At 47.8% G+C, this 25,143-nt stretch overlaps 1 protein-coding gene across 1 annotated transcript; it reads right to left on the reverse strand.

Moving 5' to 3' along the window:
- Window positions 1–17,049: 17,049 nt before the first annotated feature.
- Window positions 17,050–21,172, reverse strand: LOC148161776 (putative NBPF family member NBPF5). Its single transcript, XM_088020574.1, has 4 exons — window positions 20,995–21,172; window positions 18,986–19,082; window positions 18,131–18,345; window positions 17,050–17,105 (listed from the first exon to the last, which is right to left on the reverse strand). Exons 1-4 carry the CDS (start codon window positions 21,170–21,172, stop codon window positions 17,050–17,052), a joined length of 546 nt encoding a protein of 181 aa, XP_087876700.1.
- Between the last annotated feature and the right edge of the window lie 3,971 nt (window positions 21,173–25,143).

Genomic DNA, 25,143 nt, shown 5'->3' on the forward strand with positions numbered 1-25,143 from the left:
TGGAGTACTCACTGGTCACTTCCAGAGAGGAACAGACTTCCAGTTCCTCGGGTAGGATGATGGTGGTGCTCCTGTAAGGCCAGTAGGAGTCAGACAGGTCGGGAAGAACTGAGTATGTCAAGTAGTGTTCATCCTGAGAGTCCCTTGAGATGTCCTGCTGTACCACCTCTACCAGCTGTCTGCTGAGCCTGCAGGGTAGGGACAAGTGAAGATTAACCTAAGAGGGATCTGAAGTCATAAGTCCTGTCAGGCTTTGATGCAAGGCGGAAAGGAGTGGTCAAGAAAGCAAAGAGGGGAAGGACCCATTAAGAAGAGAAACGATTCTTGTTTTTGGGGGACACGTTGTGTTTCACACAGGGGCAGCTGTTCGAAAGGAAAGTAAGTGCTCGTGCACGGGCCAAATAGCAAGCTTCTGACGAAAGAGACTGAATTATCTCTGTGCCGTCCACTTATGACTCATACCACACGAGTCCCACAATGGTGGCCTTTCCCCTTCCATGCAAATGGCATTGAGTTCTGCATGTAGTGGCCAAGCACGGGCAGCTCTGGGGACAGTGGACTGTCACAGAAATCTCATGCCAGGAAGCCCTCTTTCTCTCAACCTTGTGGCATCATAGAACATGTTTGTCTACTTGCTATGATATTTTAATGTTATGAACACTTGTCCACACGAAATCTAAAGACAGAGAGCAGATGTGCATGGCTCTCTAAAGCACACAAGAATGAGCAAGCACCGTGGTCCCTGTGACATATTTGTTCACCCGGGTCAGCGGACTGTGGCTTACTCAACTCGAGAAGTCATTAAGAAATGGGAAGCAATCCCAGTACAACGGTGAAGACAGAGAACATTGTGAAACTGGTAATTTGTCCTTGACCGCATGGATAATACCGTGCTCGTCAGCACTTTCTGCTTCTCCCCGGGTGCCACTTTTGAATCCCCAGCCCCCGAGTGTCCAGAATTACCTGGGGGCAGCCGGCTCTTGTCTTCCCAGACCCTCCTGATCAGTTCGGTCTTCTGCAAATAATGAAGAGAAAGAATTACGTTAAGCACATTCGCCTTCACAGATGCCCACTCCTATATCCTGCATAGCACAGGACTGACATATAAGCACAGCAATACCAGGCAACTGTGAGTGTAAACATCCAGGAGCGCTTAGGTAAGGCCTCGCGGGCAAAAATTGGGATGGTACTCTTGAGTCATTAAACCAATATCCCTGATAAAACAAGCCATCCTCATAGCATCCTAAATCTTGAGTCTAGGCAAACAAACCGATTCTGTTTCTCAGAGATCCTGGGGGAACTCCCTGGCTGCTTCCTAGACAGTTGCTGCAATATTGAGGCTTTTTCCATCTGAAATTCCAACAGGTGAATGGTTTAGAGGAATCAGCCATGCAGATTAAACCAATGAATGGATTCTACACGCCATCAAATCAGAACAATCTTGAAAGCTACAAAGAAACAGGGGACACTCATGGGGTAGGGAAGTTTCAGGACCCTGCATTGCTCCAGAGAAACATACACTGTCCCATAGCAGTGGTCCAGTTCGGGTTCTCAGCTGACTTGAGATGAGATAAGACAAATGAAGACATAGACGAAGTGAAGAGCGTGAACCAGGGGAGTGCCATCTCCAGAGATATAGAAAAGGCTGCCAACAGCCTTGGCAGGCATCCAAATTCAGGGGCATGTTTCATGAATGGAAATTAGAGCCTTGCAAGAGAGGACACGAGCTGAATTCATAATTAGGAGGTCTGGCAGTGACCTCGTGTGCCTGGGCTGGAGAGGTGTATGAGTCTGGCAGGGTGTGAGGAACAAGGAATATGGACACCACCTGGGGGACCACGTGGAGTTATAGCCCCTTTGGAATGGGAGCATTCATAGGCCATATCCAGAGTAGACCCAAATTCAGGTTCATCAAACAGGAATTTGCCATCACGGTAAGACTGGCCGCTGTCACGCCTTTCTTGCACATTTGAAGGAGCCAAAACACATTCATCCACTGTGTCCTGTAGGAATTCCTTCTTTTCAACATCCTGGGGCTCCATGCTATGCCGGGGGAGACAACAATGATAGAAGATCAAACCAGGAGGATCAGACACCATGGCTTCCTAGCTGGGGTGATGGGTGTGATAGCGAGTGGTCCCAGAAAGCAATGGGGCTGTCCCCTTGGAGGGAAAATACTATCCCCCTATATAAGGAGCAGAGTGCGGCCTCTGATATGAGGAGCAGTGGGAGACAGAGCAGGAGATATTCTGTGCACTGGCCTCATAACCAGGTGACGGAGGAGGTGACTAAAACATCCCTGTCATACTCATGTCATAATTATGACTCCCAACACACAGAGGTTATCAAAACAAGTGGCTTCAACCCTTCTGCATACATTGCATTGACTTGTACATGCAGTGTCCAAGGGACTAAATATCCTGAGGCCTTACTGCCTCTCAGACATTCTGACTCCAAGGAATATTTTCTCAATATTTTGATGGGACATGCATTTATTCTTCAATTTCCTCTCTTGCTATCCAAAATCCTCCAACATGATGTCAAACAGACACAAAATTAATACACATCTCACTTTGGTTTTAACCACACAGGAGAAAACACCTGATTACCGGAATCCCTGGGTTTGCTCAATTCATGTGTGTCCACTCTCTGTAGGTTATTCAACATGAAAGGGAGTAAGAAAGTGACACCTACACAACTACCACATGAAAATAGATGACATGGTTAAAGGGCATATTCTGCTATTGACTGAATGGATGGACTAGTTCTAGGCAGCACTTTCTCTCTATCCCTGGATGTGAGCCAGCGAGGTGAGTCGGGACCCGGACCGTGGGCGACAAGGAGAAGTGACAGAGAGGCTCAAGGGGGAAGACGGTAAGTAGGTCCCGTTCAAAGGCCCTTGTTGGGCTGTGCATCCCCGAACACTCACTGAGCTCTTTCTCGGGGGCCTCTCCCTGGTGCCACCGAGCTGCTGCTTATGCCTCCGCCACGTGGGAACGGCACCTCCCCATTTCTCAGGTAGTTCGGCGCCTGACATAGGAGTCCCGGGTCACCCCAGGCTCCAGGAAGGGACACTGAGTGCGGGAGGGTAAGGAAGACACGACCCAGGGGAGGGTGGAAAAGCTCAGACGTCAGGAAATCCGAGCAGAGGCGGATTCTGATGAGCAGGGAGCTGGGAACGAGGCCCCAGAGATGAGGGGAGATGACGAACTAGACGGAGGATCAGAGGAGAGAGTGACGTGTGCACTTTGTGTAGGAAAGTGGCCCCTTATTTGTTTAGAAAAGGGAAAAAACAGAAATAAGCCGGAGACCAGTATTTCTATTGTGAATGTGAGCGCCAAACAGAGAAGATGGGCTTGGAGATGCTGATGGAGAGAAAACCGGGCACAGGAGCCTTCCTGAGAAAGCCAGGGGAGATGGGGTCCGGGGAAGTGGGGCCAGTAGGAACCGCTCCAGCCCCATGAATCATGCCCTGACACCATTTTCCAAGTGTGCAAGCACCACAGAGACCCCAAAATTAGACATCACAAATTCATAGATGTTATCAAGCAATTGTTGTTGAATCAGCCCCCCTAGAAACGACGTGGTTTCATGCTCCCAGCATTGATGAAACGGAGATACCATCTGCACAGGTTCTGATGAGGGGACCGAGGGGACAATACGTAAGAAGATGACTAAGTTAAACAGCCAGGAAGTCGCAAGCCCAGGCCCTGGGACACAGCTGCCACTAAACACAGGCTCTAGCTCACCTCGCTGTATTGGAGCATCGTGGGGTTCGACCTCACCCCACTGCGGCCTCCAGCCATGAGCCGGTGATGACCAATGCGGGGACCAGAACGGCCTACTCCTGTCCCCACTCACCTTGGAAGGGCGGCCATTGGTTCCCAGGACCCAACTCGGCGTCCAGGCTCCCGAGGGTGCAGGAGAGGCCGAGCCTGGCTCTGTTGTCACCACAATCCAACTGCTGGTCCAACTGCAGTGGCAGAATATTGGCCACCTGGGTGCTTGGCTGTGTCCGTGCTCCTGAAGTCTGCACCTCTGCCCTTTGGAAAGTCCAGATTCCGCTTGATGGCCCTTGGTGACAGGGAGCCTGCATCGGAGCTGAAGCAAGAAGAGATCTCAATGGGCTCAATCCCCGGGCTCCTTAGCTGAGCACTCCCAGACCACCCATGTCTGATGTCCCCGTCTGCCTTTAAGACCACACTGTGAGCAAGCACAAAGGCACACATGATATGTATGAAGGAGATGTCACCATTATGTCCCAGCCTGGGGATGCTGGGATGGCAGGTTCCAAGCCAGCAAAGTCCCTGAGGTGAAAATACCCCCTTGACGCCACCGGGCCTTTGGATGGGCACATGAGTTCATGCCTATCATTCAGTTAGTAGTAACCTTGGTCCTACAGCCTAGGGAGAAGATCCTAGAGAGGCCTCAGGGCATGTGGAGAAGGAGTTGTCGGTTGTTTCCCCCTCAAGAAAACGAACAGGGAAACAAGTTCGACCTCCAGGCTTCAGGTACCACTAGAGAACGGAGTTGCGAAGGGTACCTCTAGATGCTTTAGGTACCACTAGAGACGGGACCACGGACCAAGTTATGGGAACATTTCACAGCTCTGGAGCCTTTTGAGGTTTCTTATCTGCAATATCTGATTGCTTTCCCCCCACCCACACATCTGTATGAGATATATTCTATTGCCATTGGAGGAGGGGCTAACAGCTCTGAGTAACGTAGCAGCGGTCTGAGTCCCTTTGGAAACTTCCAGGCCAGAAGTACTATAGGATCAGACTTGTGGGTCTTCAGGGAGGGCATACAGCACCCAGTCCTCGCATCACACACCCCTCAGTGAGGTGTGGACCGCACTCCGTAATCAAACCCGCTCAGATTGCGACTGTGAAGGGAGTCCGTGTTCTCAGAAAGGGGGCTAACCAGAGACGTGCCACAGCCTCTCGCCAGAGCAGGTCAGCCTCAGCGGGGCCTGGCGGCTCCCTGCCAAGATTCCTGGTCCCTTGTGTGCATCTCATTCTCCCTAGTCTTTTCATCTGTCACTACAAACAATTCCATGAGTCTGTGACTGTTTAGCCTCCCTGGCAACGCCCTGTATCTCCTCTCACCGTGCGTTCTCCCACCTCCTTCTATCTGCTCTTTCCTGCCTGCGCTAGCAACGCCCCCAAGTCCTGTCCTCCCAAACGCCCACCGTGCTGGGGAGCGCTCAGTCCCCTCTCTGCTGCACACACTCTCCACTCCTCACCCTGCCTCTGGGGTCGCTTGGTCCTCTGGTCCCTCTCTGTCCTCCAGAATCACTTCTCCCCACGCCACACCAGGTGCCTCCCCAGCTCCCAGGGCTTCTGCCCCAAGCACGTCTCTCAGATGGGTAGGCCTTCCATCATTCCTCGAGGCACACTGTCACCAGTCATTGTTAAGCACAATTTAGGACATGTCATATGACTTTATGATACTTCCTACTGGGGGAAAGGCTAAATCATCTCCAATTAGCAAATCTGGTTGGAGAAGGAGTTGTCAAAACCAGGTTCCCCATTCTCAAATGTTATCTTGAATGAAGGTCTAAGTGTGCTTAAAGTTATGACTCCTAATTTCCTCACGTTCTTTTATGGCTCTTTTCTCAACTACCAGGGTTCATTTAATCTACTCAAACAATGTGCTTTGCACATGCAGAAGAAAAGGGAAAATATTTTATCAAACTCTGAAGGACCGTCCACTATTTTTAGTTTGGCTAGTGGGGAAAAGCCCTGGATGAAAGCTAAGGTTGGCACTTCCATGAGATTGGCATGTTTCTACAAGGGTTCTCCCTGTGCAGGCAGGATGGGCCTGAGTAGCCCTCCTGCGGCCCTGTTGCTGGAATCACAGCCTATGCACACTGATCACACGCTGCCGTCAGAACCCCTACCCTGGACGGGCCGTGTATAATATAGACGCTGCATTCACTCATCTCAGCCCATCCACGTGGCTGAACGTTGCCCCCATGGTCCAGGGTGAATGGAAGGCCGTATCACACACACCTGCCTTCTGAGACATGTGTCTGAACCTTTCTCATCCCACTGCCCATGGGAACCCACACTTGGCCGTCAGCATCTCTGAGGGAATGTGCAGCCTTGCAAGGGTGACAGGCAGCCAAGTGAGGAGCCTCCATGGGACCCCTGGTGAAAACAGAAAAGCCTGGGGACCTCTAAGCCCTGATTGCTTTGGGATGGAGAGCCTCTTTGAGACCTTGATCTCGCAGAGGGGCTGGACGAGCCGCTGGCTCTGCTTACACCACAGAGTGACACACAGGGTAGGGGTTGGCAGATGCATGGCTGAGTCACAGGGGTCTTTGGGACAGTCTTGCAACATTTTTGTTTACATTCACAACTGTTTCAAATAATTTGGTACAAAAGCAGAGATGAAAGTGTGAGCTCCATCCCCACCTACACCCTGACAGGACTGAGTTGAGATCAATGGACAGCCTGATCTGGTGAGTCTGATGTCCCACTACCCACTGGCCAGAAGTCTTGGGCAAGTGACGTGACCTTGCTGAGGCTCAGCACCCTCAGCTGTCACAGGAGATGCCACATGGACTCGAGAGTGTCCCTGTGAGGACCCGATGCTTCCAGAGAAATAGAGGTGCTGCTGAGTGGGCACGGGAAGGGGCATGGTAGAGCAGAAGAGTAAATAACTCTGTGTTTCATTTAAGCTTCCTGAATTGCTGTAACCCCTAGGAAGCCTTGGCTTCCTTACCCCTCGGGGAGGGATAGGAAATAGGGGAGAAAGTGGTCCTAGTGTGGAAAGGCTGTTACTGACCAAATAAGGTGAGGGACAAATCGTTTCACGGCCAATTTCACTATACAACATTGACAGGGCAAGGAACATCTTATACTCCTTGCTGCTCCTTCAAAGTGATTTGATGAGCAAAGAAAGACTCCTAACGATGCCAATGCTTCTCCCAGAAGGGAAGGCCGAAAAATACCCTGAGTGGGAAGAAAGGGAAATTGGGTTTTAGCCTGCACTCCTGTGAGAGTGTGGCCCCAAAGGGGTCTGGCTCAGCAGGCAGCATTTTCTGAAGAATCTGGAGAGGGGAACAACTCTGCTTTGCTCCTGAATGAGGCCACACCCACGTCAGGTGCACGGGCCATTGATCATTGATAGGACATTATGCCACTGAGCAGACACTTGACTGAAAACATACCCACATGGGGGAAAAGTCACTGACGCTGCAGGAAGGGTAAAAAGCACGCCATCCGTGGAGGATGGAAAACCGGGGCTAGGGCTCTGGCTTCACTGAAACCATGGTGTACAGACAGGATTCGAGGCTGAGGATTTTCGATCTATATGCTCCAGAGGAACGTAGGCACCCCAGGAGCAAAAACATTAAAATCAGCAACAAATGCTGATTTCCGATGCTACAAATATGGAGCTGACTGGAAACCTGTGTGGAGAGCCAGAGACTTTGCAGGAAGCACACAGGAAATAGAACTGGCAACAGAATTTCATGGGTAGCACAGAATTCTTCTTGCAAGAAATAAAAAGAGGTCTGTGACCCAGATGTCTCCAGGTGAGATAGTGGTGGCTGAGTTTTTGCCCGTTTCCCTCCATTTCTCCTCTCCAACCTGACTTGGTACCAACAGCCTGCCCTTGTGAGGGGGCCGGGTGACAGAGGGTAGTCTGAGACAGAAGGAAAGGAAATTTGTCTGATTCAAAACACACTTTTTTTTTTTTGAAGTAGGCTCCACAACCAGTGTGGAGCTTAACCTGGGGCTTGAACTCACAACCCTGAGATGAAGATCTGAGTGGACATCAAGAGCTGGATGCATAACCAACTGAAACACCCAGGTGTCCCAGTGTTTTCAAAATTAACTCCAAGGGCAAAGTTCAAACCAGTTTGAGTCTACAGGGCCTGTTGCCACGGGTGCATGTCTCAGCCTATTTAGGTGGTTGGATACAGAGAAGACAGGCTTCCTTGGAGCCCCCGCCCCAGGAACCTTGTGCCCCTCACGTGGGAGTACTTACCAACTACATCCAGACCCAAGAAAGTTTCCAGAGTATCAAATATGGATGAGGCACTTGTATACGGTCTCCAGGTGTCTGGCAGGTCATGGCCAACTGAAGAAGTCAAACAACATTCGTCCAGTGAGTCCTGTGGGACTTCATTCTCTTCTGCTACTGGCAGCTCCCTGGGGAACCTGGTGTTACAGGGAGGACAGGAGATGCAACGAGAAGGTTGAGTCAACACGGAGTCCCAGCTGGTTTTGGTGGCAGGGAGGAGGGACTGGTCACAGGAAACCAATGGGAAGTCCCCATCAAGGGAGATGAACCATTCTGCCTCTATCTGGGGCCAGAGTGTGGCTGCACTGGGGATAGATCACGGAGGCGGGGAGGGAGCGAGAGCAGGAGGTGCTCAGAGCATGGACAGAATGGGAGCTTAAGGGAAGGAGCCTGAACCAGCCCTGTGCACAACAGTCACAACACATAGCACACTCAGAAAACAATAAAACCGGCATCAACACTTTTGCATACATTTTGTTGAAATTTACAGAAATCACCAAGACAACCCCAGATTGGCAGCATTGTAGATTCCTAGAAAGCTCGTATGTCCAAGGCCTACTTGTCTAAATACTGAGACATGAATTTTCGTTTTCCTAAACACTTCCCTTGCCATGAATTCCTGCCAACATCATAATGCGAAACCAGCAGCGACAGATGGGCATTTTGGATGGATCCAATACAAAGTGTCCCTGTGACTGCTTAGGATACCTGCATCAATGGACAAGAGGTTCCTGCTTTTGGGGGGGGGATTAAGAAAGGGGCCTCTAGAAGTACCACAGTGAAACAGAGAACACTGCTAACGGAAGATTTTGTGGGTGGCTGAATGGGTAAAATAGGTACGTTTAGCACTTTCTAGATTTGCCTAGATCTGAGATCACGAGATGTCACCATTGAATTAAAGCCCATGATTCTTCAGAGTTACCTGGGGCATATCCGGTCTTGGTCTTCCTCCAAAAGATCATTATGATTTTCTACAAACAAATACAGACAGGTCCAGTCACATAAACAGAACATTTGTACGTTAAAATTAAGTATCCAATACAACTAGTGCATGGGCATAATTACCCTTAGTGGGGCAGCAGGATACTCTGAGAGATATCCTCCTGGAGGCCTCAGGTAGTACCTTGGGATTGTGCCTTGGTTTGCTTTCCTATACCATTGGGCATGAGCTCCCTAATGTGATAGGGCCACATCTCAAGTGTCTGTGTACAGAGTGAAACATCTGTTTTACCACAGATTCTGGGGAACAGCTTACATGCATTCTAAAACCTTACTGCAACAATCTCTCATTCCCTTTTAGTATAGTATGAGATGCTCTAGGTGTGAGGGTTTAAGGGAATTTAGACACAAAGACCAGGCTGATGGATGGAATCTGCAAACCCTCACAGCATAAGGAATCTATTGTGTACAGTCCTTTGTGCTACACAGACATATGAGCCATGCATGGGGAGGGGCGATGCCCAGGCTCAGCTTTGCTTCGAGGAAAACATACAAGGAGGCTGATGGTAGAAGCGCTGACGTGCAATACTCCGACGATGACTCAGTGTAGACAGACAACACAGAGGATACAGACACTGGGGATCGGTGCAGTGAAAGCAGGGAAATGACAAATCCAAAGATACAGGTAAGGCTGACAACATCTTTGGACAGGCACAAAAATTCAAGGGATGTTTTTCGGGTCTACAAAGGAGAGCAGTGCAGATAAGGAGAGGCATTTAAAGGAAATCAGGAACAAAGACAGACACCTCTGCATATGCAGCTCAACTGAGAGTGAGTTCGTCACATCTGCCTTGACTCCAATGTCCTAACTTCTGTCAGGAGCCGTAAGCATGGCCGGAGATGCGGAACAAACGGTAGGTCCCTGACTCACCTGATGTCTATGGTGAAAAGTCTATCCTGGGGCCTGACTCAGATCCCTATGTCTAGCGGGCTTCTACACAGCGATGACATATCTCAGCGGAACCAGAGGTTGGATACCAAAAATAGCGGGGCAACTTGGGAGGCCAGTTGGAGCTTTATCACATGGACAGTGGAGGACTCACGAGCTGCTTCCAGAGGAGAACAGATGTGCAGATCTTGGAAAGAGTGAATGTCAGCCCTCCTAGAATTCCCGTGGGGGTCAGACAGGCCAGGAAATGCTGAGGAAATCATATAGCATTCATTCAGTGAGTCCCATGGGTTGTCCTGCTCTTCCACCACTGGCAGCTCCCTGCTGAACCTGGTAGGGTGGGGAGATCTGAACATTAAGACAAGAAAGGTGGACCTCCCACCATCCTAACGGTTTTGATGGGCAGCTTGGAATTACACTCATAACAAAGGGGCACACCAATTGTTGACAGCAACAACTCTGCTCCTGTTTCAGGCGGCAGTGTGGTGCTGTGGGGGCAGTAGATATAGAGAACGGAAGGTGCTCAGGGCAGTGGCCACAGAACTAAGCTTCTGAGCAACAATCTGAACTAGTGTGGAAAGGAAGTCATGACTCACAGCCTGCATGGATAATCCTAAAGGTGACTTCAACACATTTACGTAAATGTTGTCGATACTACCTTCACTGACCAAGTGAACACGGGTGTTAAAAGGCATCTTCAAAATGGAGACATCTTGTGTCTTCAGTGTCTCTTTCTCTAACTACTGTGACAGGAGGTGTTCTTTTCCTGTAATATATCCTCAATGTGGTAACACCAAAGAGTTAGAGGCAGATATGCCTCTCACTCTGGTTTTACCAAAAAGAGAAGAGGGGAATGCGGAGAATCCCTGTGAAGGATTAGCTCACAAAGTTCAACTGACTGCAGGTTATTGAAATGGAGGGGTCAATAAAAGGAACGTAACCGTGTTACACGGTGAAGACATACATCAAAGTTAAAAGAGATACTTTGTAATTGGAGAATGGATGCAATAGATATGTTCGGCCATTTCTATTTTTTCCTCGAGATGCAATCCTTCAGTTTAACCACTGAAATAACAACCCATGATTCATCAGAGTTACCTGGGGCATGCCTGGTCCTGGTCTTCTTCCTCCTCATGGTGGAATTGATTTTCTGTAATTATATAGAGACAGGGCTGGTCATGAATGAGATCCTTCTCAGTACGTTAATAATGCAGTGTCACATGTTACCCACACACTCAGATACGTTCAATGTGAGAACAGGTTCAGTCAGAAGAATATGTCAGGGTGCCTCCAATATTGTCATGTGATAACTGGCTTGATTTCCCGGCCTGAGCCATTTGTAGAAATTTATTCTATCTAGGAGATTAACATCACAGTCTCCCCTGTCGTCTGTGCAAGCACTTGAACTTCTCTCTTTGACACAGATTCTGGGGAGCCAGCCTCCCTGCATTCTAAAAGGATCGCTGCAGCTTTCACCCTTCTCTCGTCAGATAGCCTGGTTGTTGAAGGCTCCGTGGAATTTGTACACTGAGACTGAACAGATGGAATGCAACTACAGACACTGAAATTCAAGTGAGTCTTTGGTGCTACTCAGAACATTGGCCTGATTCATGTGGTGGGAGAATGCCAAGGCACAGCTCTGCTTCTGGAAACACACAATCAAGCTATCAGTAGAGACACTTAGGGTGGGTTTTCAGACAACTGTTTAGGAAGACAAGCCAACCTAAAGGAGACAGAGAATGGGGCTAAGAATAGCAAAACCAGTTAACCCTGGACAAGAATGCCAAGTGACTGCGGCAGGCACAGATTCTTAACGGACCCACCTCCGAGATGAAACATAGAGCTTATTAGAGGTGAAAAGAGACATTTCATCCAAATTAGGTCTGACAGACAGGTTTTATGGTCGTGTGGCTGAGGTGATTTGAGCTTGTCGTGCCTGCCTTGGCCCAACAACGAAGTGACAGAGAAATCAACGTAACATGGGCATGCCCTGGGACTAAGAAGAGAGCAAATGTGCCTCGCCCACCTGACGTCTGTGCTTAAAACTCAATCCTAGAGCCCAGTTCAGATCAGTTTGTCTCTACAGGGCCTGCCCACAGGGATGACCTCTCTCGGCACAGCAGAGGTCTGGGGTACAAAGAACAGGAGATCTTTGTGAGTGTCCAGGTGGAGGTTGATCACCTGGACAATGGAGTACTCACTGGTCACTTCCAGAGAGGAACAGACTTCCAGTTCCTCGGGTAGGAAGATGGTGGTGCTCCTGTAAGGCCAGTAGGAGTCAGACAGGTCGGGAAGAACTGAGTATGTCAAGTAGTGTTCATCCTGAGAGTCCCTTGAGACGTCCTGCTGTACCACCTCTACCAGCTGTCTGCTGAGCCTGCAGGGTAGGGACAAGTGAAGATTAACCTAAGAGGGATCTGAAGTCATAAGTCCTGTCAGGCTTTGATGCAAGGCGGAAAGGAGTGGTCAAGAAAGCAAAGAGGGGAAGGACCCATTAAAAAGAGAAACGATTCTTGTTTTTGTGGGACACGTTGTGTTTCACACAGGGGCAGCTGTTCGAAAGGAAAATAAGTGCTCGTGCACGGGCCAAATAGCAAGCTTCTGACGAAAGAGACTGAATTATCTCTGTGCCGTCCACTTATGACTCATAACACACGAGTCCCACAGTGGTGGCCTTCCCCCTTCCATGCAAAGGGCGTTGAGTTCTGCATGTAGTGGCCAAGCACGGGCAGCTCTGGGGGCAGTGGAGTGTCACAGAAATCTCATGCCACGAAGCCCTCTTTCTCTCAAACTTGTGGCATCATAGAACATGTTTGTCTACTTGCTATGATATTTTAATGTTATGAACACATGTCAAAAAGCGAAATCTAAAGACAGAGAGCAGATGTGCATGGCTCTCTAAAGCACACAAGAATGAGCAAGCACCGTGGTCCCTGTGACATATTCGTTCACCCGGGTCAGCGGACTGTGGCTTACTCAACTCGAGAAGTCATTAAGAAATGGGAAGCAATCCCAGTACAACGGTGAAGACAGAGAACATTGTGAAACTGGTAATTTGTCCTTGACCGCATGGATAATACCGTGCTCGTCAGCACTTTCTGCTTCTCCCCGGGTGCCACTTTTGAATCCCCAGACCCCGAGTGTCCAGAGTTACCTGGGGGCAGCCGGCTCTTGTCTTCCCAGACCCTCCTGATCAGTTCGGTCTTCTGCAAATAATGAAGAGAAAGAATTACGTTAAGCACATTCCCCTTCACAGATGCCCACTCCTATATCCTGCATAGCACAGGACAGACATATAAGCACAGCAATACCAGGCAACTGTGAGTGTAAACATCCAGGAGCGCTTAGGTAAGGCCTCGCAGGCAAAAATTGGGATGGTACTCTTGAGTTATTAAACCAATATCCCTGATAAAACAAGCCATCCTCATAGCATCCTAAATCTTGAGTCTAGGCAAACAAACCGATTCTGTTTCTCAGAGATCCTGGGGGAACTCCCTGGCTGCTTCCTAGACATTTGCTGCAATATTGAGGCTTTTTCCATCTGAAATTCCAACAGGTTAATGGTTTAGAGGAATCAGCCATGCAGATTAAACCAATGAATGGATTCTACACGCCATCAAATCAGAACAATCTTGAAAGCTACAAAGAAACAGGGGCCATTCATGGGGTAGGGAAGTTTCAGGACCCTGCATTGCTCCAGAGAAACATACACTGTCCAATAGCAGTGGTCCAGTTCGGGTTCTCAGCTGACTTGAGATGAGATAAGACAAATGAAGACATAGACGAAGTGAAGAGCGTGAACCAGGGGAGTGCCATCTCCAGAGATATAGAAAAGGCTGCCAACAGCCTTGGCAGGCATCCAAATTCAGGGGCATGTTTCAAGAATGCAAATTAGAGCCTTGCAAGAGAGGACACGAGCTGAATTCATAATTAGGAGGTCTGGCAGTGACCTCGTGGGCCTGGGCTGGAGAGGTGTATGAGTCTGGCAGGTTGTGAGGAACAAGGAATATGGACACCACCTGGGGGACCACGTGGAGTTATAGCCCCTTTGGAATGGGAGCATTCATAGGCCATATCCAGAGTAGACCCAATTTCAGGTTCATCAAACAGGAATTTGCCATCACGGTAAGACTGGCCGCTGTCACGCCTTTCTTGCTCAGTTGAAGGAGCCAAAACACATTCATCCACTGTGTCCTGTAGGAATTCCTTCTTTTCAACATCCTGGGGCTCCATGCTATGCCGGGGGAGACAACAATGATAGAAGATCAAACCAGGAGGATCAGACACCATGGCTTCCTAGCTGGTGTTGATGGGTGTGATAGCGAGTGGTCCCAGAAAGCAATGGGGCTGTCCCCTTGGAGGGAAAAACTATCCCCCTATATAAGGAGCAGAGTGTGGCCTCCGATATGAGGAGCAGTGAGAGACAGAACAGGAGATATTCTGTGCACTGGCCTCATAACCAGGTGACGGAGGAGGAGACTAAAACATCCCTGTCATACTCATGTCATAATTATGACTCCCAGCACACAGAGGTTATCAAAACAAGTGGCTTCAACCCTTCTGCATACGTTGCATTGACTTGTACATGCAGTGTCCAAGGGACTAAATATCCTGAGGCCTTACTGCCTCTCAGACATTCTGACTCCAAGGAATATTTTCTCAATATTCTGATGGGACATGCATTTATTCTTCAACTTCCTCTCTTGCTATCCAAACTCCTCCAACATGATGATGTCAAACAGACACAAAGTTAATACGCATCTCACTTTGGTTTTAACCACACAGGAGACAACAGCTGATTACCGGAATCCCTGGCTTTGGTCAATTCATGTGTGTCCACTCTCTGTAGGTTATTCAACATGAAAGGGAGTAAGAAAGTGACACCTACACAACTACCACATGAAAATAGATGACATGGTTAAAGGCCATATTCTGCTATTGACTGAATGGATGGAATACTTCTAGGCAGCACTTTCTCTCTATCCCCGATGTGAGGTCTCCAGAGGTCACCAGGAAAATTCGTAGTCCACAGTCTTCACACTTACCTGGGGCACATTGGCTGTTGTCCATTTCTTTCCCTTCGATCATCTTGACTTTCTGAAAATCAGTTCCAAGACAGCAGGTGACACTAAGGAAATCATACTTCCCATATTACCAACACAGTGACCACCCACACTGCAAGGACATTAAGATTCTCAGGGCAAGACCCTAGTGCTCTGGCAGGGATATTCCAGGATGGCCAAGGTTAAGTCTTACGAGCAGTGCACAGGACTGCTCCCTAACCTGCTGCAGAAATTCACTTTCTTCTCCCCCACAAATTATCCCAATATCCTCCTCTGATGGGAGTCTGTAAAAAGAGTTCCGAATATATTTTCCCCAGAGGTCCTGCGGAGGAGTCCAAGCACTTTCTTGAAGTGTTGCTGCAAAATGGGGTTATTCCATGACATACCATGGCTCTTGATGCTTCCCAGGAATTTATTCTTGAAACTAGACTAATGAATCAACTGTACAAAACCTCAAATCAAAAAGAATCTTTGGTGTTCTACCGACACAGAAGCCATTTGGTCTGAGTGATGCCAGAGCCCAGCTTGGCTTCATAGCAACATCCAGGCAAGGTAATGACACAGTTGTTTTCAGATGACCACTTGGCTAAGTTGAACCCACATAGAGAAGATTGTGCCTGGGCCTGAGAGCAGTGAAACCAGGGAAAGCACCTTTCCTTGATATGCAGGTATGTGAGCAAAAACATTGGACAGGTCTAGGCCCTCGAGAGATATTGATCCTAAAAAGAAAGTGTCATTGCATGGAACAAAAGACAGTTGATCCACGTAGGGTATCTGACAAGACTTTGTGGATGTCCTACTGAGGTGGGTAGAGCTTGTCACCCATGACATAGGTTCAATGGCCTGACACGGGGGCCAGGTTGACAGAGGCATGGCCGCTGCCTAGGATGGTTGAAGGCTCCCTGACCCACCTGATGTCTGTGTCTCCACATCCATTATGTCCTGATTTAAAGCAAAGTGTGTCTGTAACGCCCGTGTATAGAGATGACCTTCCTCAGTGTAGACAAGGTGTGCAGAACAAACAACATGGACACTACCTGGGGGACCACGTGACGTTTCATCCCCTTGGGTGTGGGAGCATTCACAGGCGAAATCCAGAGCAGAGCCGAATTCCTGTTCATCTAATGGGAATTCGCCAGCACTGTAGGACTGGTCGTTGTCACACTCTTCTTGCAGAGTTGAAGGAGTCAAAACAAACTCATCCACTGTGTCCTGTAGGGCTTCCTTCTTTTCAACTTGCTGCTGCTCCATGCTGTGCCGGGTAGGACAGGAATGACAAGAGATCAAACCAGGAGGATCAGACACTGTGGCTTCCTAGCTGGTTGGATGGGAGTTATATGGAGTGGTCACAAGAGGCACAGGGCACCGGCTGGAGAGGGAACAAGCACACCAACCTATAAGAGGCAGAGTGTGGCTGCCCGGGGCTGGGAGAGCAGCAGCTTATCCTCAGAGCACTGGCCACAGAAGCACTGACTAGGAATGAGACTCCACCCTCCCAGCAGGATGCGGTCACAACAAGAAGCACAGTGGAGACCAGACCAGGGGCAACCACCACGGGCCTGAGTCAGGATGATTTTTACATAGATTGGTCAATTACCTACAGCTCTGGAGTACCTGCAGACTGCAGAAATGTGTGCCTTCTAGGCACTTTGTCATTAATAGTGTCACATGACACCCCAAGTTTTTGGAGTTTGGTTAGGTACTTCTCTTGGTTTTAATTTTGCTAGTTGTCTGTTTACCAATTCCTTGGTGAGTTACCTTCCTACCAAGGACCTTAGAGAACTGTGTAGGAAGTAGATATGCATCTCCTCCCGGTGTCCATTTATAGGAAAGAATGGGTATTTTTGTCCCCACGGGGAATCCTAAGGCTGGTGAATTCATCTCGGTCTTACAACACCACAGAGACAACAGGCAACCAAGCCAAAACGGCCATCCTTTGGGGACCATCTGCAGTTTTGCTTAACCTTGCATCTGACATCTGTCACTCTCTTGACCTCACTTACTTTACTTTCTGAGACCCTGTCCATTTTGACCCACACATTATTGGTTCCAGAATTTTCATTGTCACCTGGGAGTGAGGGTTCCTTGTTCTTCTTCATCCTCCTCATCCTCATAATTTTCTGCAAATAAATTCAGAAATGTCCCATCAGCTATTTCCCACATCACCACTATAAACACAGTGGCTTCTATGTCCCTGGAGACCTAAGGGTCTATGAATGACTAGGTATTCTACTGAGTTTAGGGCACTGTCTTTAAGAACTGCTGTGGCATGGATTTCTGATGCGTCAGGCAGTGTGTCTCTGATTCTGAGGATCAGCATCACTGAACCTGGGCAACACGTTCTACCGGCTCTTGTTGTCCATATCAGGGAATGCTTGTCAGCTTCATTTCTGCACCGTGTCTTGCAGAGTGCCACAGGTCCCACCACAGCCACAGACTCTCTGTGGGTTCACAGCTCTCACATAGAGCCGCCTCCTTCCCTCACGACAGGACAACCACCCTGTCCCACATCCCTCCACCGGGGACTTCATGGGCCCCCACGTGGGCTTCAGTGTTATCAAGGGGACATCCGTCTACGAAAAGCGGTCCCGTCTAAACAGCACTCCCACCTCCAAGTCCTACTGCATCAAGGACCTCATCCAACTCCACACAGTCAGGAGCATTATTTTTTCCTGACATGCATTCATGAATTTTCCCTATCTGATCACTACAGTATCAACAGGTTATTTGATATACTTTCCAGATGAGGAGACAGATATGGAGAAAATAAAACTCACTTTCTCCCCCACAATTAATACAGACCACGCTGACTCTGGGAACCTCCCACTTAGTGCAGGGATCCTTGCACACTAACAAGCATCCTCCTGTCACATTTTGCTCTCTGGCTCAAAGACTGGTGGAGGCTGCCTCCCGCTCCAAAGGCTGCATTCCCTCAGGGAGGAAGCAGACACGTGGAGCACTATTACCTCCACACTGTGCATTTCTTCTCTCTGTTACCACCTTCCACTCCTGGTTCTCTCATGGCCCCACTTGCTATGGGGAATCCAGGAGGGCTGCTGCACACGGCGTGAGGCCAGGCGGGGAGTCTCTTGTGAGCCCAGGGCCTTGGCGCAGCTCCGGGCATCAGGGCCGGTGGCCGCCTTACCTGGGCTGAGCTTTCGGGCAAGGCACTTGGCCAGCCTGCGCCCCTCAGCCAGTTGCTCTTGGAAGCCCTGCCCTTGGGAATGCTCAGGGTCATCATGGGTGAGGAGGTCCTCGAGGAGCTTATTGAGCAGTTGGGAAACGTCTTTCCCTTTCCGTAACTTCTGATACAAACGGGTCAGCTCTTTAGCCTGGTCTTTAATGAGGGTATGACATAGCCTAAGGCAGGGCAGAGAGAAAATTTTAAAATGCAAAGAGTTGAACAACAGACAATAAGATCTTTCGTGATGATTTCTGGCAGAATTTCCCCAAAGGAGCCGTGAACCCTGCACATCCCTTACACCTTTTCCTTCTGTAAACAGAGCCAGGGGTTCTCCTAAGCACACGCCAGAGAGATGTCCCTTCAGCTGCTAACTTCGGGGACACCCGTTTCCCTGGAAAACTACACACAGCGCGGCGTGCAGTGAAAGGACACAGCGCCAGATGCAGAAGCATGTCCAGTAGAGCTGGTGTGAACTGGTGAGCTCAGGAGAATGGCAGGCTCAAGCTGTGGTCAGCCAGGTCATGACTCTGTGAAAGGTAAGTGAGGTGGTGATCTCGCAACACTGTGAATGTGCTAAAAGCCACGAATTGTTCCCTTGAACTTGGGGACTTTGATATTTTTTTCCAGAGAGAGAGCGAGACTTTGAGTCATTGGAGTCCATCATTTACCAATCACTGTTGTCTTAGTTGTTTTAGAAATATTTGGGTCACGTGCCTGCCATGACGTTTCTGCCCTTTCCTGGCCCAGACTTGTTGCTGCCCCAAGTCAAAGATGCCCACAGCGTCCCTGCAGCCTCCCACATGGAGCCTTCCTTACCTGAGCTTCTCAGCCACCGTGTCTGCCTGCTTCCCCTTCTCAAACTGCACCTTCTCTCCCAGCACGGATTCGATGAGGTCGGTGGACTCTTCACACTCTGAGAAACAGAGACGCCTGCCTCAGGGGAAAGCTGGACATGCTGCTGTGCTCGCTGCCTTCAAGGGACGAGGCAGGGTCCATCCTAGGACAACTGGAACCCCGGCCACCTGGCTCTGCGCTGGGAGCTCCACATCACATTCTTCAGCCTCCCAACTACAGGGCAGTCGATTATTCCCTGTTTCAGAGCCCAGGAAAGAACAGCCCCAAGGCACAGAGAGGAACTGGACACGGTGATGAACTGGTATTTGGTAGAGTCAGAATTTGGGTTCCCCTGATCATGGTCACTCTAGCAAGCCTTGGAGACTCCTAAGTGAAACACTAAGCAGGGACATGACATAAGGCCCCCAGGGCTACTGGACTGATGGGTCCCCTGAGCTGGGATTTCTATACTGAGCAAGTATCTCAAAGGTAAAAATTCATCCGGTTACACTTGTGGAAACCACAATGCATAAAACCAGAAGCACCGGAGAGGAATATGGCCCAATCCTAATACAGTTTGTGTTATGAGAAGCAGTAGAATGATGAACAGAGTTACACAGTTCCAGGTTCTGCTCTTAGAGCGTTACAAGAAATTACTCAGTATTCATTCTGACTCAGAGAAGTAGGTCCCACAACACTAACAGGTTAACAAGGAGGAAACTGAGGCACAGGACGTTGGGCACCATGGATTTAGCCCAGGCTGACTGACCTACAACCCATGCTTTTCTCCCCTGTGCTGTGTTACCGCCACCCCACGCCCTCAGGTGATATCTGTTTGCATCATCTTCACAACTGGTTTCCCACACTTATGTGATGATTTTCAGGAAAGTTGTAAACAAAACTGCTTGTCCTTCCCTGAAAGTTCATCATCTCTTCCCTTTCGTAAAAAGCATGCCTCAGTTTTTTTTTTCTCTGCGTCATTCGTTTTTAATTACACCTCCCCTTGTTCTATTGAAAGCAAATTGTGAGAAAATGACAAAAATGCGGGCTGAGAGTTGTCAGGATTCCTTCCTATCGCTCGGCTGTGCACGTGCCCCGTTCTCATGACTCCTTCTGCCAGCGCAGGCCCCTCCTAATGAACAGGCAGCTGAGCTCCCCATTTCAGGCTGACTGTGGGGGAAGGCCTGCCCCACACCCTGGCTTGGCTGGTTCCCGGGGCTGTGGTCTCCCCCACTCACCCTCCTTCTCACTAGGCCACATGTCTCCTGGCCCAGGCCTGGACCTGCTGGCCATCCTGCATGTCTGAAGGTCCCCAGCTCAGGGAGAGACCGTGATGTTCCCTGAAACACCCTCACCCTTGCCAGTGGGTATCAAATGGCCTCCGTGGACTCAGGAAGCAGAGGCTCTGCACCGGTTCCCTCTCACAAGGGAAGTCACTGTGTGGATGGCGTCACTCACAGATACCACAGTTTTAGGGGGAAAGGAGACCTTCTTTCCACTTTCCACTTACTACTTCCATCTCCTTGAAAGCAGGTAGTGTCACCTGCTACCCTCCCTCTCGCCCCCGGGTGTGCCATCAGGATGTTTCCCCAGTGTAACTAACTTGGTGCTTTACCAATGGGACCTCAGAGAAGCGGGACCTGAGAGAGTTCCTTAGTCCCTGACACTTAGGCCTGCAGGCATGCAGGATCTGATACAGCACAGAGACCATCCTGAGAGGACCAGGCGTTTCTGTGTCCGCACCAGGAAGCAGGAACTGGGATGTTAACTCTAACCCCACCTGACATGTCACTGTTAACCTCTTTGTCTTCAGTTTTCCCATCCTCAGCAAACTGAGGATAAAATACCCACTTCTACATTTCCCGGATTGTGGTCAGAATGAAATTTATGTGACATTGGAAGAGAGAAGACAGCATCTGGAGAGGTTTTTAGTTTCTCAGAAGGAATACAGACAGACATGTCTTTGGTGGCCATGATCTTGTAGGACTTACTGTATTTCTGCAGCTGCTTGGCCAGGGAGTAGGCAGTACATTCGGATATAAGGAATTTCTCCTTGAGGTCTCGGAAGTCCTGCTTGCTTTTTTCCAGCTGGGATTGAAGCTCCTGGTTGATTTCCAGGAGGCTGATTTCTGCCCCTGGATCAGACAGAGGGCCAAGAGGTGCTGCCATGGTGACGTGTGGCCGAGGAGGTAGAGCTGGGGACTGAGGAGAAGAAACCCAAACACAGGATGGTTAAAAACCAGTGAAATCAAGTAGGTTTCATCAGGACTGAGGGGTGAGGATACAGGAAGTCTTTACTTACTGTTGGGAACAATTTGAACAACACCCCACAGCACCTGAGATTCAGGAACCACAAAACCAAGGTTCAAGATGCCACAGCTGAGAGCTGAAGGCACTGCCCCTAGCTCACACTCCAAACGGAATGACAGAGGGAGCACTCAGAATGCCAGGTAACGGTCTGCACTTGAAATAACAGAGTTGGAACGTCCGAGATGACATGGAACCTGGGGAGCTGCTGCCTTCCAGTTGCCAAGGCCGTGCTGATACACAAGACTGCCCGGTCCCCCCGAAGGTCCCCACTGATGGGAACCACCCCTCACTGGCCACTCTCAGTTGCTGTGTACCCTTGTGCTGATACCACAGTTCCCATCTCTTTCTAAAAAATTATCTCAGCATAGTTCTGATTGTTCATTCTTGTGTGTGTATAAATCACCAAGGCAGAAATAGTTTCCCAAGTAGTTTACTGTTTTGTTCATCTTCATTTATTTGAGAGAGAGAATGGGGGGTGGGTAGAGGGAGAGAGTGGGACAAGGCGCTCAATCTGACCATCCGTGAGATCATGACCCTAGCCTAAACCAAGAGTCAGATGCTCAACCAACTGAACTGCTCAGGCACCCCTCCCAACGGGTTTTCTTAGGGCTGTCATGAACTCATCCCACTTGCCTTTAAGGGCAAACAGATCTTAAGGCTTTTATAATAAGGGATAGATTCCAATGTCTTAGACTGTCATGATGTTCTTCCCTGTGTCTTTTAGTGTTTTATTTTTTCCTCTGTGCGTTAAAAACACAAGAGAAGCATGCTAGCACTTTCGTTATCTTTGTTTCCTTTGTATTTGACAAGCTTTTAAATTTATTTGGATCTTCCTCCATTTACAATATGTAGTAAAGGAAACTTTCTTTACAGCAAAACACACACACACACACACACACACACACCCCAAAACACAGGGGAAAAACCAAAGTTAATTTATGCAATTGATTATGAAACTGTTTTCTATTCTAACTCTCTCAGTATTCTTCTTCCTGCATCTATGTGTTATGTAGTCTTCTTTTCCCCTTATGTTCACATATATTTTCAATTTTCTTAGCTATATACCTAGGAGTGGAATTGCTAGATCATATGTAACCCTATATTTAACTTTTTCAGAAACTACCAAACTCTTTTTCAAAGGAAAGCAACTACACCATTTGACATTCCCACCAGGAAGGTGTAAGAATTCCATTTCTCTACAATCTTCCCAACGCATACATTATCTTTTTTTTTTTTTTTAAGTCATACTAGTGGGGGGAAGAGGGATCACACTGTGCTTTAGATTTGTATTTTCCTAATGACTAATGTTATTGAGCACCTTTTCAAGTATTTGTTGTTAGATTGGTCTTATCCTTTAGAGAGAGTCGACTCAAACTCTTCTTCCCATTTTTTTAATTGGCTGTCTTTTACTGCTTAGTTGTATCGTTTTTTTTTTAATTTATTCTAGATAGCAGACCTCCATCAGATATACAATTTGCAAATTTCTCCCATTCCATGCATTGTCTTTTCACTTCCTTGATAGTGTCCTCTGAAACAAAAAGCTTGTAATTTTGATGAAATCCAGCTTATCTATTTATTCTTGGAGTTGCTTGTCCATTAAAGAAACTGGCTTCTAGCCCCAAATCGTGAAGATTTCTAACTACATATTCCTTAAAACATGGCTTTTGAATGAGAACTTTCCTGGGTTGTAGTGGGGGTGGACATTATTTAATAATGGCTCTGTGTGTTGATTGATATTTCTCTCAATTGATATTCATGTGCCTGTTTTCTCTCCTATGGAGCATGCCATGACCTATACCAGAGATTTTGGAAATGATATCTATCAATATTCCAGCTTTGATTCAGGGGAGAGTCCTGCTTATAGAGTTGAGCTGGTCTGAACCTCACCCACAGTTTCACAAATTGCTCAGGGCTTTTAGAGGTAAGTAGTTGATTATCTTTCTGAGGAACACTTGTCCAGGAGTCCAGATCTTTCTAGGTCTAGAATGGACTTTCTCAGACCCCTCCAGACCAAGAAGACTGCAGGAGTTGGACCTAGTCAAGACTTTCATCTCCGGTCTTAATGGAAAGTAGACATGCTTCAGGGTATTGGGAAAGTTGTTCAATACAAATTCGTTCCTCTCCAATTTTCTATTATATATATGATTTCTCTCTAGAAAAGGTGAAATTTTAGAACAACTTGTCTATTCCTTGCCAATTGTCTGTCTGTGCTTTTAAAGATGTATAAAGGAGAATTCAAGGTCAATACATTCTTAGCAAAAAGTACAGTTCATGTAAACTTCCGGGTGATCGTAAAGAATCCAATGAACTATCTTATTATTAAGATGCTATCATTTTCCTGATGAGAAAAGAAAAAAAAAAAAAAAACAAGAACTCAAGAAGATTACAAACCTCCCCAAGGCCACATATCTAGTGAAGAGAGGAGGGTGCATTAGAAACCATTTCTGGGGGCACCATCCAACTCTTGATCTCAGTTCAGGTCTTCATCTTAGGGTTGCGAATCGGAGCCCTGTGTCGGGGTCCACTAAAAAAAAAAAGAAAAGAAAAAGAAAGAAACCAATCTCGCAGATATCCTATTGGGTTTTCATATGCTTATTAATCATTTGGATATCTTCTTTTGGGATGGGCTTTTTAAAATATTTCTGCTCATTAATACACTAGGTTGTTTCTCATTTTCTTTGTGATTTATAAGAGTTCTTGACATATTTTGGATGAGTGTTTAGTCACATACATACATTGAAAATAATCATTTCTGGGCTGTAGATGGCCTTTGCATTTTAAAGAATGGATGCCAGGATCATGACGTGAGCTGAAAGCAGACGCTTAACCGACTAAGCCACCCAGGCGTCCCTTCATATACATTTTTAAATTGGTTTGTCATTTTCTTCACAAATATCTACAGCAATATTTACCAAAATAATGTTACTTTGTTATCCTAACAGAACTGAGTCTTGCAATCAATGAACATGCTACCTATTTCTCTGTTTACTAGTCTTCTTCAATTTCTCACAGCAGTAGTTTTTAGGGGTCTTGGGTCTGCTTCATTTTTATATATTCATAAGCATTTAATAATTTTGGATGCTAATCTCTATTGCGTTTTACTGAATTTCATTTTCTCACTACTAATTGTCCCTGCAGAGAGGTACAATAGATTGTGAAATCAACTTACTTAAGGTATAATTTGGGTACAATAGACTGCATGGCTTTAAAGCATACAGTTATTTTTTTAAAATAATTTTTTATTGTTATGTTAATCACCATACATTACATCATTAGTTTTTGATGTAGTGTTCCATGATTCACTGTTTGTGCATAACACCCAGTGCTCCATGCAGAATGTGTCCTCTTTAATACCCTTCACCAGGCTAACCCATCCCCCACCCTCTCCCCTCTAGAACCCTCAGTTTGTTTTTCAGAGTCCATCCTCTCTAATGGTTCGTCTCCCCCTCCAACTTACTCCCCTTCATTCTTCCCCTCCTGCTATCTTCTTTTTTTTTTCTTAACATATATTGCATTAATTTTTTCAGAAGTATAGATCCGTGATTCATCAGTCTTGTACAATTCACAGCGCTCACCATAGCACATACCCTCCCCAATGTCTATCACCCAGCCATCCAATGCCTCCCACCCCCCACCACTCCAGCAACCCTCAGTTTTTTTCCTGAGATTAAGAATTCCTCATATCAGTGAGGTCATATGAAACTTCTGTTACAGTCAAGATACAGGGCATTTCCACTACCTCACAACTTCCCTTGTGCCCCTTTGCGGTCCATCACTGCCTCCAGCCTCACACCCAGGGAACCAACGATACTAGAGATCATTGCAGTTTT

This window comes from Eumetopias jubatus, unplaced genomic scaffold (assembly GCF_037043125.1).
Source record: "Eumetopias jubatus isolate StellerSeaLion01/CBP00866 unplaced genomic scaffold, mEumJub1_p1.0 scaffold_66, whole genome shotgun sequence".
NCBI lineage: Eukaryota > Metazoa > Chordata > Mammalia > Carnivora > Otariidae > Eumetopias > Eumetopias jubatus.

Excerpts from the sequence above, each read along its gene's own strand:
- LOC148161776 (XM_088020574.1), bottom strand. The coding sequence starts at position 21,172 with ATGGCAGCACCTCTTGGCCCTCTGTCTGATCCAGGGGCAGAAATCAGC. Across the intron at positions 19,083-20,994 it reads CAAGCAGCTGCAGAAATACA|AGTGTGAAGAGTCCACCGAC; the intron begins GTAAGTCCTACA and ends TCTGTTTCTCAG. Across the intron at positions 17,106-18,130 it reads TGCCCGAAAGCTCAGCCCAG|AAAATTATGAGGATGAGGAG; the intron begins GTAAGGCGGCCA and ends ATTTATTTGCAG.